At 42.3% G+C, this 13,718-nt stretch overlaps 1 protein-coding gene across 1 annotated transcript in view; it reads left to right on the plus strand.

The window, feature by feature from the left end:
- Nucleotides 1-1,705: 1,705 nt before the first annotated feature.
- Nucleotides 1,706-13,718, plus strand: part of ace (angiotensin I converting enzyme (peptidyl-dipeptidase A) 1) — a 19,465-nt gene continuing 7,452 nt past the window's right edge. The window contains exons 1-14 of the mRNA XM_008302739.1: nucleotides 1,706-2,200; nucleotides 6,394-6,561; nucleotides 6,672-6,759; nucleotides 7,675-7,818; nucleotides 7,945-8,136; nucleotides 8,924-9,021; nucleotides 9,202-9,371; nucleotides 9,474-9,697; nucleotides 9,800-9,944; nucleotides 11,579-11,677; nucleotides 12,269-12,391; nucleotides 12,498-12,703; nucleotides 13,040-13,176; nucleotides 13,482-13,642. Coding sequence (XP_008300961.1) covers nucleotides 1,967-2,200; nucleotides 6,394-6,561; nucleotides 6,672-6,759; nucleotides 7,675-7,818; nucleotides 7,945-8,136; nucleotides 8,924-9,021; nucleotides 9,202-9,371; nucleotides 9,474-9,697; nucleotides 9,800-9,944; nucleotides 11,579-11,677; nucleotides 12,269-12,391; nucleotides 12,498-12,703; nucleotides 13,040-13,176; nucleotides 13,482-13,642 — 2,189 coding nt within the window. The 5' untranslated portion in view covers nucleotides 1,706-1,966. The remainder of the gene's footprint in view (nucleotides 2,201-6,393; nucleotides 6,562-6,671; nucleotides 6,760-7,674; nucleotides 7,819-7,944; nucleotides 8,137-8,923; nucleotides 9,022-9,201; nucleotides 9,372-9,473; nucleotides 9,698-9,799; nucleotides 9,945-11,578; nucleotides 11,678-12,268; nucleotides 12,392-12,497; nucleotides 12,704-13,039; nucleotides 13,177-13,481; nucleotides 13,643-13,718) is intronic.

Here is a 13,718-nt window from a genome sequence, read left to right on the forward strand (position 1 = left end):
GGTTCTTTTATGCTGTTTTTGCTTGCATGGTTTGGGTCCCCATCTGTCCATTTAAAGGGAAGGTTCACTGCAAATCAACACAAAGTAGTCCTGAGTGAACCCGATCTATCCTGTGGTGAAACATTTCTGTTCTGACATGAGTGCAGGATGCCCCCCCATCCATAGAGTGCAAAAAAAACAACTGAAACATGGCTTTTGCAGTCACTAGATCTCAACCTGACTTAACACCTGTGGGAGATTTTTTGACTGACATGTTAGACAGCACGCTCCAGCACCATGAAATGAGGGAATATCTTTTGGAAGAATTATGTTTATACCCCCCAGTAGAGTCCCGGAGACTTGGAGAATCAATGACAAGCTTCTGTTCTGGCAGCATGTGGCGACCCAACACCGTACTATGACTCTATTTTTCCTTTAATTAATTTTCAGTTTCAATCTGCCACCCAGTTGTTAGTGCAGTGTCCACGGTTGGTTGGACTGGTTGAAGGACCTATGATGCATGTTATGCCACTCTCTCTTATCTCATGTTGCCTTCAAGCCTCTTTACTGCTGACTGTGTAAGCCCAAAATGCCCCCCAAAAAATGTTCCAGTCTTTTTTATATCTTTCAATATGATGGTCAAACACCTTTACACCTTGTTTCTGCTGCCCTCAAGTGATCACCAAACCGGGTGAGGCAGGTTTAAGACTGCAGATTGTGTCGCTGTGCATCGTGATGTGCTATGTACACAATCCATTTCCTCTGTTAAATATTCGCTGAATGCAGTGAGTACTATCAGCTCATTCAAATGGCTTTCTAAGAGGATTCCAGGGCAATGAAATAGTGTAACAACTCAATTTGGAATTAAGAGCAACTCAGTGAGTTTGGGTTTGTTTGCTCAGCAATTATGGCAACTTGCACGTCTAGACAAGTTCCTTATTCTAGGGAAAAAATAAAGTTATAAGTCAGTAGAACTTCTCCTTAATTTGATGAATAATCTTCCAATAAACTACTGAAATACCGTTTTCTGCTGTGTATGTAATAGCACAGCTCAACTACACACTTTTACTGTTAAGATGCTAAAAAACAAAGGCAGTTCCAATCCGACTGCATCCTGACAGCTGGGAAGCTTCTCATTCTTAGACCTGTCAACTGTCTTGCAATAAGTCACTATATCCTTTGATCGCAAATGGCAAACCTTGTAAATTTAGAGTGATTAGCATGAGAAAGCTGTGCTGTAGAAAGATCCGATTATGTACAAAAGACACGATTCAAGGTGAGCCCCCGTCAACATTTAGTGCCTCTGTCTGACTTTTTTTCCCTGCTAATCTTTCAACCCTCTGCCATGAATCCTGTCACCCCCTCCAGTTCCATTCCCTTCTCCCCTCTCTCTTTCATTCCCCCTGTCTTTATAACTCCCCCCCTCCCTTTGCTGTCACTAAGCTGAAGGAGGGAACTGAGAGTAAAGTATGTGGAGTCCCTCCCAGACTCTCCACTGCTGGTTACTGAGGAGCCACCGCTCTCCAGGCAGGCAAGCAGGCAGATCAGGCAAACGCACTGCTGTGTGTCATATTTTATCTCCCATCTTCCAGAAACTTGGCTCTGATCAAAGATAATGCCAGCCATCCGAATGCTGGCAGGCTGGTGAAACAGAGAAAGAAGGGAGGGAAAGAAGATAGGAGTGAGGAAGGGGGGAATTGGTGGGGGACTTTGTCCAACGCTGTAAAGTGCTAAGAGGGAAGGCTGCAGACAAGTGTGGGCTGGGTTACACTGGCACTTAAAAAGAAGCTCGCTTTGGTCTCCAGTGCATTTCACCCGCAGCCGGGCTGGGAGGCTAAGGAAGGAACAGTGAGGGAGTGGATGAGACAACAGCTTCAGGGGGAAGGTGTCCTCTCACTTCATTGGAGCAAGCGTATTTTTAGCCCGTCCTCCAAACTATCCCACTTTACAGCTTTTTCTTCCACTCTGTCTTTGGTGGAAGCTAGCCATGGGCACTGGTGTGGACAGGTTTCTGTGGTCAGTGCTGCTGCTGCTGCCAATCGTAGGGTTCTCCGAGGCTCTGCCAAATGAGTGGCTCCCAGGGCCATATGAAAACAACACCAGTGGTGCTTTAATGTTTCTCACTGCGTACAACAGCACTGCTGAGGAAGTGCTCTTCAAAAGTGTTTCTGCCAGCTGGACTTACAACACCAACATCACGGATCACAACTCCAAGCTTCAGGTAGGACGACTCCTAGAGCCCCGTGCTTTCTCTCATGCTGGTATTAAATTGTCCTGCTTAGATCAGTTCTTGCCAGTGCTGGCATCTCATCACCACAAATGCATGCATGGTCAAAGGTTTCTGTGGAGCTTAGCTCTGCTTGACTTGGAGATTACCACTATTCATCTCTCTCCAGAATTACATGCTCAGTTTCCTCACGAGGCAGCCAACTCTGTGTGTTGCTGGATGTATAAATCAGATCTGAATGCCTGCGGTGTGAGCGTCTTTAATTTCTGAATGCATTTCTAGGGGGTCTTGCATGCTCTTGTGCTGGTTTAATTTTTTCAACTGTGTGTTTTATGACATTTGCTGCCTAAGACTATTTCTTCTGGTGGAAAAACCTGCTTCAAAAGGCAGTTTTACACACAGTAGTATTTTTTATGGTCCACTGCGACAATATTTACAGTCAATGAAATGCATCATTGCAATAATTTTTAAATGGCTTTGCTTAGAGGCCAGCTGTGAGACGTTACATTAATACCAGACTGCAGCGGTTTAACAGTTGCATTTCACCACATGCCTGAGAGACATTTGCATCAACCATGAAGACAAGGGAGAGGAGGAAAGTGCAGCCTGACAGGAGATTGCAAGAACCAATGAAACTGTAGAGGTGTGAACAAAGTTTACTTGCTATTGGGCACAGGAGTCACACACACACATATTTATGGACGTGTGTAAGCAATATAAGTTTACCCGCTCATTATACAAACTCATGAGAGCTAATAGTCCATCTGACACACTTAAGAGAAAACCTCCAGATTTTTCTCTCTGTGTGCTTGAACAGCTGTCACAACAGGATTTCAGCACACTATCCAGGCTTTGAGCACTGGTCTGCCTGCGCTCTGAACAGGTGTAGATGTGGCCCGCACTCAACAGGGTCAGGCTGCAGAATGTGTTGTGCTCCACAGAATGTTTCTGCCATGCAAGGTGAAAGATGAGCAGGGCTTGTAGTTGCCATGTACGCGCTTTTTTTTTCCCACCCAGAAAGGTTCAAAGATAGGATCAAAGTGAATCAGAGCACTGAGCTCCATCTGATTTGGCAGCTGGGGAGGGGAGGGGGGAGAATGGAAATTCAGCTTGAGAGTGGCATTTTCTGATGTTGGCATTCTGCTGGTGCTGCACTGTACGTCCAGTACACTGATATGATTTGAAATATACATTATCAGTAGCGCAGCCGATTAAATTAGAGCATGTACGCACACAAAGCAACCATGCAAATGTGCACATAAGCTGACTTTCTTCTCAATTCATGCAGCCTCGGAGGTGAGAGTGATTCGGTCTCAGCGCAAATGAGACTCGTGTTCGACATGCAAAGGATCAAACAGAATGAGGATCAGCTCACAGGCTTTAAATCATGCTGAATAAAAACTGATGATGGTAGATATCAGCAGCTGAAGTCCTTTAAAACCCAAGATGGAATACCAACCGCCAGAATCAGACCTGAGGCTTAGTCATTAATTTTATTGCACGTTGCCGGCCTTTTTACGCAACTTGAAAGTGTTTGAGTTTGAGAACTGCATGCAATGTCATGAGGTCAAGCAATGGGCTTTATTTTTAATTATCTAAATCCATTTTATTCACTAATTTCAATATATATCTAAAATGTCAACTGTTTCAGATGCAAAAATATTTAAGAATTATGGGTAAAAGCTAACTTTAATATGATCAAATTGAAAGCTAACAATCAGCGAGCATAATAGAGTTGGCTTGTTATGATTTGAAGAATTTTTCACTTGAATTTAGTTTTATTTATGCAGAGCCAAATCATTACAAAAGTCATCTCAGGGCACTTGACAGAACTGAATTTTAGTCCAGCTCGACTTTGTACTCACAGAGGTTGATTATTTAAAGAGTAAATGATTTGTAAATGGAGACATCACTGTAAATGTGTCGCAGATAGACATTGACAGAAACTAAATCAGCAAAAAAAAGCCTTTTGCCCTTATCTTTACTGTGGTCCTTTGGCTGAGAATGTGATTATCCCTGTGGATGGATGAGTGCAGGCAGCCTGGAAAAAAAACTATCGAGAAAAAGACAGAGATTGAGAGGAAGAGCACAAAGGTCAGAGTTAATACTTCAACTCACTGTCACCAGTTTTTTTTTTTTTCTCTCCCCTCCTGCAGCCTGTTATTTTAGCAAAGGCTGGGAGAAAGACAGATAAGAAAGATTTGAATGAAAACATTACTGGAAAGAAGCTCCTGTTGTGTCAGTTTTATCAGGATGGGAGTGGAGCAGATAGTGACCTGTGAGCATTAACTCACTGCTCTGTGGTCAGTGCGAGTGTGCAGATAATTTTGGAAGACTGACGAAGCTAGCTTATGTTAAAGTGTGATTTGCATTTCAGCACGTGACGCGTACTTTCAGCAATGTGCACTATCCGTCCAGTGTTCCACAGCAGCCTTGACTCCATGCAGTCTTCCTGCAAGGTCGTGATATACTGAGAATACTGATGTCCGTGACCTTCCAGAGTGCCATAAAGAAAAGCTCTTGAGAGCTGGTGGGGCCATAGATGGGCAAATATAGAGTGACAAAGGCATTTTTGCAAATATTATCCTTGAGTGAGAGTTATTTTGCTGTTCTGTCCTCGCTCAATAGACACACAGAATATTTTATTGATCCCAGAGGGAAGATATGTTGATACAACTGTCAAGGAACATCCAGAACTGTTGTATGGAAATGCAAACGTATTGCAAAAACCGATCCGATGATTTCATGAATTACATAAAAAGTAGGGGAGCCTGTTAATCCATCCAGCAGTTGTAGAAATAAAATCCAACCTCCACAGGAAGCAAATGCTAAAGAGTCCCTAAAGACAGTTTGATTCATCCTCTGGGGATCATAAATGTCTGGACAAAATTTAAAGAGAGTTCACCCAATGAAAGTCTGAGCTTGAGTAACTGTGCTAAAACACACAGAAAATATAGCATGTGTAACAACAGCCTGATAATAAAGAGTCTCCCATGTCTCACTGTCTTAGCTCATCCCCGTCTCCACGAAATTGCATTCTTATACAACCACACTGCATTCTCCATTGGCAAGAAACATATTTTCTTCTGGTAAGGTAACAGTATGATTTGGTAGGAAACATTTCTACTTTTCAAAAAGCCACAAAATTGACATCAGGAGGTTGGAGGGAAAGTGGTGGCACAAGCTCAGGACTTTCACTCAGGAGACTTGTGCTCGTGTCCCATGTGGAATCATTAGTTTTAGATTTTTTCCACTTGTTGTGAAAATGTCAAGTTTTGGCCCTAAAACAACTTGGTTAGGTTTAGGAAGCACCATGGTGTTTCAGGATAACATCATATATCAGTAGAGTAGACTCCTTGCTACTTCACGTTGAAAGAAGCCAGCTAAGTTGGTCTGGGCATCTGATTAGGATGCCTCCTGGGCACCGTCCTTTGAAGGGTTTCCAGGCAAGTCTAGATGGGAGGAGAACTCAGAGTAGACCTAGAACTCACTGGAGGGATTATATATCTTATCTGGCCTGTGAAGGCCTTGGGATCCCCCAGGCTACGGTCTGGCTCCAGATAAGTAGAAGAAAATTGATGGATGGATGGAAATGATCATGGTTTGGGCTAAAAAAACCCCAAAAAACAACCTTTTCACAACATGGTTTGAAGCTTCTCCTCCATTTTCTAGGTTGTGATGAGTCCCATATCATATGTTGTCGGCTGACTGAAAAGGAGCGCCAGTAAAAGACCACAATATGTGATTAGAAACATATTTCTGATACACCACAAATCTAACCCTGGAGAAAACATGCAACCTGCAAAAAGTAACTGGGAATGCAGTTCAGGTGTATAAAAATGTGGTTTTTGCAGACAGGGCTCCTCAGTTCACTTCATGTCCACCATCATTTCTTCTTTTAGTTTCTCCTACTCACCAAAGGTACCCACCATGTCTCCATTCTCTAGTTGCTGCCCACATTCTACTCTTGACACACATTAATATTTCCAAAGTAGCCCATTCTCTGAAGGAATATAACATGCTCTTGTCACTGTGGACCTTGCATGGTCCCAAAACCTTGCATGAAGGAAGCAAAATGACTAAATATTCATTAAATGTTTAGATGTTGTTTGCTTAGTATTGCAGTTACAGAACTGAAGTAATCCAGCTTGTCATTCTGATTTATTTCTACCTACTCCTGTCTTTAGGTAAATGCATCCCTTGAAGAACAGGCCTTTGCTGAAGCCTGGGGGACGACGGCCAAGGAGGTCTTCTCTCAGGAGGTTCTCAACTCTCTCGACCCGAGCGACAAGAAACTGATGGAAAAGATTATGATTCTGGGCGCTGCCAACCTCCCCCAGCAAGAGAGAGAGGAGGTTTGTTTCTGTTTCATATTGTTCATCGCAAACCTTTTGTGAGTCAGTAACCGTGTTTTTGTCACCATTGAACTGTTTGGAACATGATCCGTGTTTCTTTTTTTCTACAGTATAACACCATTCTCAGCACCATGGACAATATTTATTCAACAGCTAAGGTGCACCCACAGCCAAACGTGAGCTGGAGCCTCGAACCTGGTGAGTTAACACACCGAGGGGTCAAGATGCATAAATTAGAGGTGTTTTTTTGTTTTTCCTGAAAGAAACAGGAACAAAGCAGTGTTGAAGAATATCGAATAAACAAAAATGTGGAGGGGAAGTCTGGGAAGAAAAACACTTGGAAGTGGTCAGGAGCTTATCGGCTCTTGGGGGTATCAGGATGCGCAAAATTACTTGAGAGAGGTCTCCACAGGAAGCGTCGTGGATGTGTTCATGAGTGTTAAGTAAAGAGCTGGAGAAACAGCACATTAGTAGCTTTTAACACTGCAACCCATTTCTTGTGAACAATGGTCCTTTGTGCTTTGTCAGCCACAACTGCTGAAAGTAATAGTGAGAAACGCCTGCCAGCACATACAGTACGACAAGAGAGCAAAAACAATCACTTCTGCTAGAAATGGTTGCCCATAAAAATAGATAAGCACATTACTGTTGTTAAGGTGCAGTCTCTGTAATGATTATTGGCTTCTTGGTTGAAGAAATCCATGATGGGAGCCAGGGTTACTCCAAATATGTGGCACATCCCTTCAGCACAAAAACATTGGTGTCATTAGAACAACAAAAGACTTCCAGCAATCTCTTTTTCCACCTCTTCAACTTTCATCTGTGGTCTTCAACTTTCACCCTTTCCTCGCTTTCACTTCCTATTTCTGGCATTCCTGAGATAAACGTTGTTTTAAGTGATTCTCAGAATATCATGGAGTCGTCATAAGTCAAAGCTAATCTCCTGGATAATGTGTCTGTTGTTTTCCTGCTCAGAGAGCTCGAGGAGCATGAAGTCATCTCAATACATCTTGATTGCTTTAGGAAAAGTTCTGTAAGCACCCCAGATTAGATCTGCCTCCTTGTGTATTTCCACATCTCTATGTCTGAGAGGGTGACTTTTGTTGTTTGTAGAGCTCACAAACATCATGGCCAACTCCAGGAGCTACAAGAAGCTGCTGTACGCGTGGGAGGGCTGGCACAATGCATCAGGTGTGCCTCTCAAGGAGCTTTATCCCCAGTTTGTGCAGCTAAGCAACAAAGCCTCTCAAGCTGACGGTAAGTGCTTCCCCTTGACCTTTGACACTAACAGCATTATATTCACAAATACATGGTGAGAACAAAAAAGATTAAATGAGTAGAAACTGAGGTAGAATGAAAGGTTAAAACTCTTGCTTTGTGTAGGATTTGCCGACACTGGAGAGGAGTGGCGCTCTTGGTACGAGTCGCCAACCTTTGAGCAGGATATCGACAAACTGTACAGGACCATCGAGCCGCTCTACCTGAACCTGCACGCCTTTGTGCGGCGCCAGCTTTACAAGAAGTACGGTCCCAAGTACATCAACCTTAAAGGACCAATCCCTGCCCATCTGCTAGGTAACATACACATATTATTAGGTGACAAGCGTGTTTGGGAGTTTCCCTTATTTTGCATGCCTCAGATTTGGAAAATTGAAAAGCTATATTTAAATGTTTAAATGTATGAAAGAGTTCCTTGTATGTGCACCATGGATGGATTTTACTGTACAAAGAGGACAACAAACATGTGACTTTATTAGGATTTTACTTTCTAGTAACAATAATGTGGCTCTAAAATGAACCATTACACTGTAGGCAATAGGAATTTATCTTTATCTCTCTGCAGAGTCACATTTTTTCTTAGCTGAATCACTATATTTCTCATTTTGATGGAATTATAAGTTAAATTCATTGTTCAAAGCGAATAATATAATTTGTTTTACACAATCTGAATCCAGTTCTGAATCCGCTAACTAAATCTGAATTCTTTTGAATCCTTCATTACAACGTTTTATGTAGTCCCTTTGTTTTATTTGTTTCTGTATCATACCTAAACCATGTTGTGCTAACAGGATGTTTTCTTACTGCTTTATGAACTCTGCCTTGACTCATTTTCTCACAACCTTGTCAAAACTTCCGATATCTTTTGTACATTTTAAACCATTTTTCATCACACGTGCCTCTGACAACATTCGAGCACATGGGTATTGAGATGCAGACGCACCATGGCCAGCGGTTTTGTGCTCTTATCTCGTTGCAGTGCTGAACATGCTCCATGCAGGCATTTCCTAAGGGGCCTGTGAGTGGAGGATCGCATAACGACTCAGAAATTGCTGCTTAAGTGTGTTTTCTTCCTCACCCTCAGGAAATATGTGGGCCCAGACCTGGAACAACATTTACGATATGATGATCCCATTTCCTGACAAACCCAACATGGATGTGACCGAAGAAATGGTCAGACAAGTAAGTAAGAGTGAAGGATTTTATGCAGCTTGATTGGATTGCAAGGAGGGGCGAAAGTATTCTTTAGTTATTGCTGACAGTAACCTCTGCAGAAAGATGCCATCACAAATCTTTGAAGTCTGACTGTAATTCTGTCCAATAGGTTGAGTTGTGACATGTGGGATTGTTTCCTCTTCACAGGGATATAACGCCACACACATGTTCCGTGTGGCTGAGGAGTTCTTCACCTCTCTGGGTTTAGAGGAGATGCCTCAGGAGTTCTGGGACAAATCCATGCTGGTTAAGCCTGAAGGTCGAGAGGTGGTGTGCCATGCATCCGCCTGGGACTTTTACAACCGCAAAGACTTCAGGTAAAGATCAATTTAGTTTCAAGTATTTAATTAATTATTGCTTCACATTCTAGGAGCTAAAACTTGATGCTACAAGATCATTAAGCAGTTCTGTTCATACAGGATAAAGCAGTGTACCACGGTGACGATGGAGCAGCTCTTCACGGTGCACCATGAGATGGGCCACATCCAGTACTACCTCCAGTACAAGGACCAGCCTGTGGGCTACCGCCGTGGAGCCAACCCCGGGTTTCACGAGGCTATTGGCGACGTTCTGTCTCTTTCTGTTTCCACACCTAAGCATCTAAAAACCATTAATCTGCTGGAAACTGCAACCTCTGACCCTGGTAATAACGCCAACACAGAAATAAAAACAATCTAAACCACACTAAACCTGCCCACTAAATAAATGTTTTCAAAAAAATAAACGCTAAAACGTGTTTCCCCAGAAACTGATACCAACTACCTGCTGAAGATGGCTCTGGAGAAGATAGCCTTCCTCCCCTTCGGCTACCTCATCGACCTCTGGAGATGGGGCGTGTTTAGCGGACGCACCCCTCCTGAGATGTACAACTCTGACTGGTGGTACCTCAGGTAGGAAGTTATGCAAAGCGACTTCAAGTTAAAAGAATAGTTTGGCGCTTTAGCTCACCTGGTTGAGCTGGCGACCCACATACAGGGGCTACAGTCTCTGATGCAGCGGCCATGGGTTCGAATCCCGCTCATGGCCTTTTGCTGCAACCCCTTCCCCCAATCTCCTCCCCCACTTTGCTGTCTCTCTTTCGACTGTCCTATATAATAAAGGCAAAAAAAAACTTAAAAAAAGAATAGTTTGAAATGCAGTATTTGGGAGATAAGTGGGGGACCAATGCCACAGTCACTTCTGTGCAGTAAATATGATCTTATATCTTGTTTCTTTAACCTTTTAAGTGTTAGTTGGATGAGTTGGAATTTGTATTTAAACCTAAACCATGATGTTTTCCTAAACCTAAACAAATACAGTTTGGTGCCTAAACTTAACCAAGTATTTTTGTTGCATAAACAAAACCAAGCATCAGTTTAAAACAACAGAAAACAGTGACTGAAAACAGCAACTGTGTATTTTAACCAAAACTGTGCTGTTTCACTGAACCTAACCAAGAATGGCTTGGGGGAAAAAAAGTGTCTGAAAGTAAAAGTGAACAGTGAGTGACACCATTTTCTGTAGTAAGAAACAACAGAAACAAAAAAGCACGTGACTGAGCTTTTATTTACCATTATTCCTTATGATAAGTACATGAATAATAAAACAAAGATCATAAGTTTCTGCACAACACAGAAGATCACATTAATTCTTCTTCTTCTGTTTTGTTTTACGGCTGTTGGCATCTTGAACATCTGGCTTTTCTTTCTTATTCTTTGAGTGAAAGTGTTTGTGATATTGTGGCGCCACAGTTTGATGGTGTTGGCAGGAAGGGCACACATGCTGGTATCTTTATTAAAGTGAACACGTTATGAATCAGTCTCCTGCATGAATCCTACATCAATAATAACCTGTTTTTATGCCTGATGCATAATGAAGAAACATAAAAATGGAAATTTACGGCAAAATCAGCGTTGGGCAAATGAGGGAAATATCCATTTCTTTAGCAGCTAAATGCTCCACGATGTTCACCGGCTCATCACACACTGTGTCTGTCTGCTGCTTGGTACTGTGCAGGTAGTAGTAGTAGTTTTTAGCTAATTTGCCAAAATCCTCAACCTGCTGCACTTACAAACAAGACTCTGGAAGTGGTATGGGTGACCTTAAACAGTAAAGTTGCTAAACAATGACTCAAAACTCACTATAAACCTCTGTAAAGCGAAGGGGAACTGCAGATTCTTTCTGGGTTATCACATTATCAGTAAATACACTGTTATGATCAAAATATTAATTATACATGATTTAAATATATGTTCAGTAATTGTTATTCCATCACTTTTTTGCCCGAGCAAATCCCAGCTCCCACACATTAAGTGGGGCTGCTGAGTAACAGCAGAAAACTTTGGCTGTACTGGCTGGCATTCAATCTTAAGTGTTTTTGTGGGAAGTGAAGTGTAGCTGGAAAATGAGCACACATGCCCAGCTGACACTTAACGGATAAATAAAATTTAATGATTAAAAAAAAAACTTTCCAGAGCTTATGTCGTAGCTACACATCCCATGCCAGCGTACTCTAAATTCATCTGTTACTTATTTATTTTTACAGGACAAAATATCAAGGCATCTGCCCACCCACCGGACGTACGGAGGATCACTTTGATGCTGGTGCGAAATTCCACATCCCAGGAAACACACCGTACATCAGGTAGCGTCCAACAACCAGTATACGTTTTTCAAGACAGTGTAGTGTTTTCCTTAGCTGCTGGATTCATTCTGTATTCATACACATCTCTGACAAAGTGCAATGGAGCTTAAGAAAACAAAGAGAATGAATACGCAACAATGGCTGTTGAGCTGGAAATGATACCGTTGAGTGCTGTATTGTATTATAGTTTAAAGGAAATACAGTAACCTTCCAATCGCAGGAAGCTTGTTGCAAAGGCCGGAGCTGTTTGGGAAAGTAGTCCAGCTGGTTTGTTTCAGGAACAAAATTCAAACTCACAGCTACTTGAACAGACGAACAGGCTGTACAGCAGTTACTTACATCATTTACATCATTTTTGCAATCAAATTTTAAGGGTTATTTATAGTCACAGTGTTGTAGTGTGATTTTTAATAGCTTTTACCATAAAGCAGAGGATAAGATGTATTTAATGTCATTTGACTTGACTGTATGGTGCCCCCTGCTTTTGACATTTTTGTCTAGCTTGTGCATATGATTTGTGTTTCTCTTTAAAATGTTGATTTAATGTTACAAAGACTTTTTAAGGTAGATGGGATGTGTTGTGCCCTGCAGGTATTTTGTCAGCTTCATCCTGCAGTTCCAGCTTCATGAAAAACTGTGCGCGGCAGCCAAACACACCGGTCCCTTGTACACGTGTGACATTTACCGCTCTGCAGAAGCGGGAGCCATTTTAAAGTAAGTGATCTGATTTGGCCTTTATTGTTTATTGCATGGAGCACATTGGCCGGTGAGGAAAAATAAAAAGTAAAGATGTAATACAATTTCCCTGTTCCACCTGCAGGAAGATCCTTCAGGCTGGCTCTTCCAAACCTTGGCCCGAAGTGCTCCAGGAGGCTATTGGCGTCAATAAGCTAGATGCCAGTTCACTAATGGAATACTTTAAACCTATTATTACGTGGCTGGAAACGCAAAATAAGGGCGAGACCCTGGGATGGCCTGACTTTAACTGGGTGCCACCCATCCCTGAAGGCTACCCTGACGATATTGGTAAGACAGGAGCTGAGAATTAACAGTAAACAGAACTTCAAGTCTAAAATACGTTGACACTGTTGGAAAGGGGAAAAGTGCATAGTTGCATTTTTAATAAATCAGCAGTCAAGAAAGTGTATGAACATAAAGAAGAAGGCATTTGCTTCTTTTTTTTTTTGAAGAAATTGCCTAAACAATCTAATCTATAGTGGTGGTTTACACATGATAACCATAATTCACACGTTGTAATTTGCTAAACTAGGGTGCTATTTTTCAACCTTAATTCCACGGTGCTTTACTTATGACCCACAAACTGCATCTCAGCCCACTTTAATTCTCTCCTTGTTTACCCAGACAAGAATACAGACGAGATCGATGCAATGACGTTGCTGGATGAGTACAACAGCACCGCTGAGGGGGTGTGGAACGCCTACACCGAGGCCTCCTGGAAGTACAACACTGACATCAACGAAACCAACAAGCAGGACATGGTGAGACCCTCTGAAAGCCCCAACGGAGATCACCTTAACGTTGTTCAAGCAGCAGCTGCCATCATGTGAAGGCTTATTTCATCTCATGCTGATTGTGTCACGTGGGCGAATCGATAAAATCATTTGCGTCATCAAAATTGTGTCATTGAATCAATAAATGATTGAATCAGTGAGTCGCTAATCAACCAAACCATGCTTGCTTCTGTCTACCTAATTACCTGTATACCCGTCTTTTAACCTCCATCCATCTTGCTTTCAGTGGCACATAGTGTACAAATTAAAGCGTGTTCATTTTTCCTCTGTAGCTTGACAAGAACCTGGAGATGTCAGCCCACACCCTGGAGTATGGACTGAAGGCCCGTCAGTACGACACCACGGACTTCCAGGACCCTTCGGTCAAACGCATCATCAAAAAGCTCAGCGACATTGAGAGGGCAGCCCTGCCCTCTGCAGAACTGGAGGAGGTGTGAAAGAGTTTCTGCTTTGAAATATTTATTAAAGAGATGTGTTTTTTTCAGAGCTGCACTAGAGGCAGAGCTATA

This window comes from Stegastes partitus, unplaced genomic scaffold (genome assembly GCF_000690725.1).
Source record: "Stegastes partitus isolate 25-593 unplaced genomic scaffold, Stegastes_partitus-1.0.2 Scaffold1866, whole genome shotgun sequence".
Classification (NCBI taxonomy): domain Eukaryota; kingdom Metazoa; phylum Chordata; class Actinopteri; family Pomacentridae; genus Stegastes; species Stegastes partitus.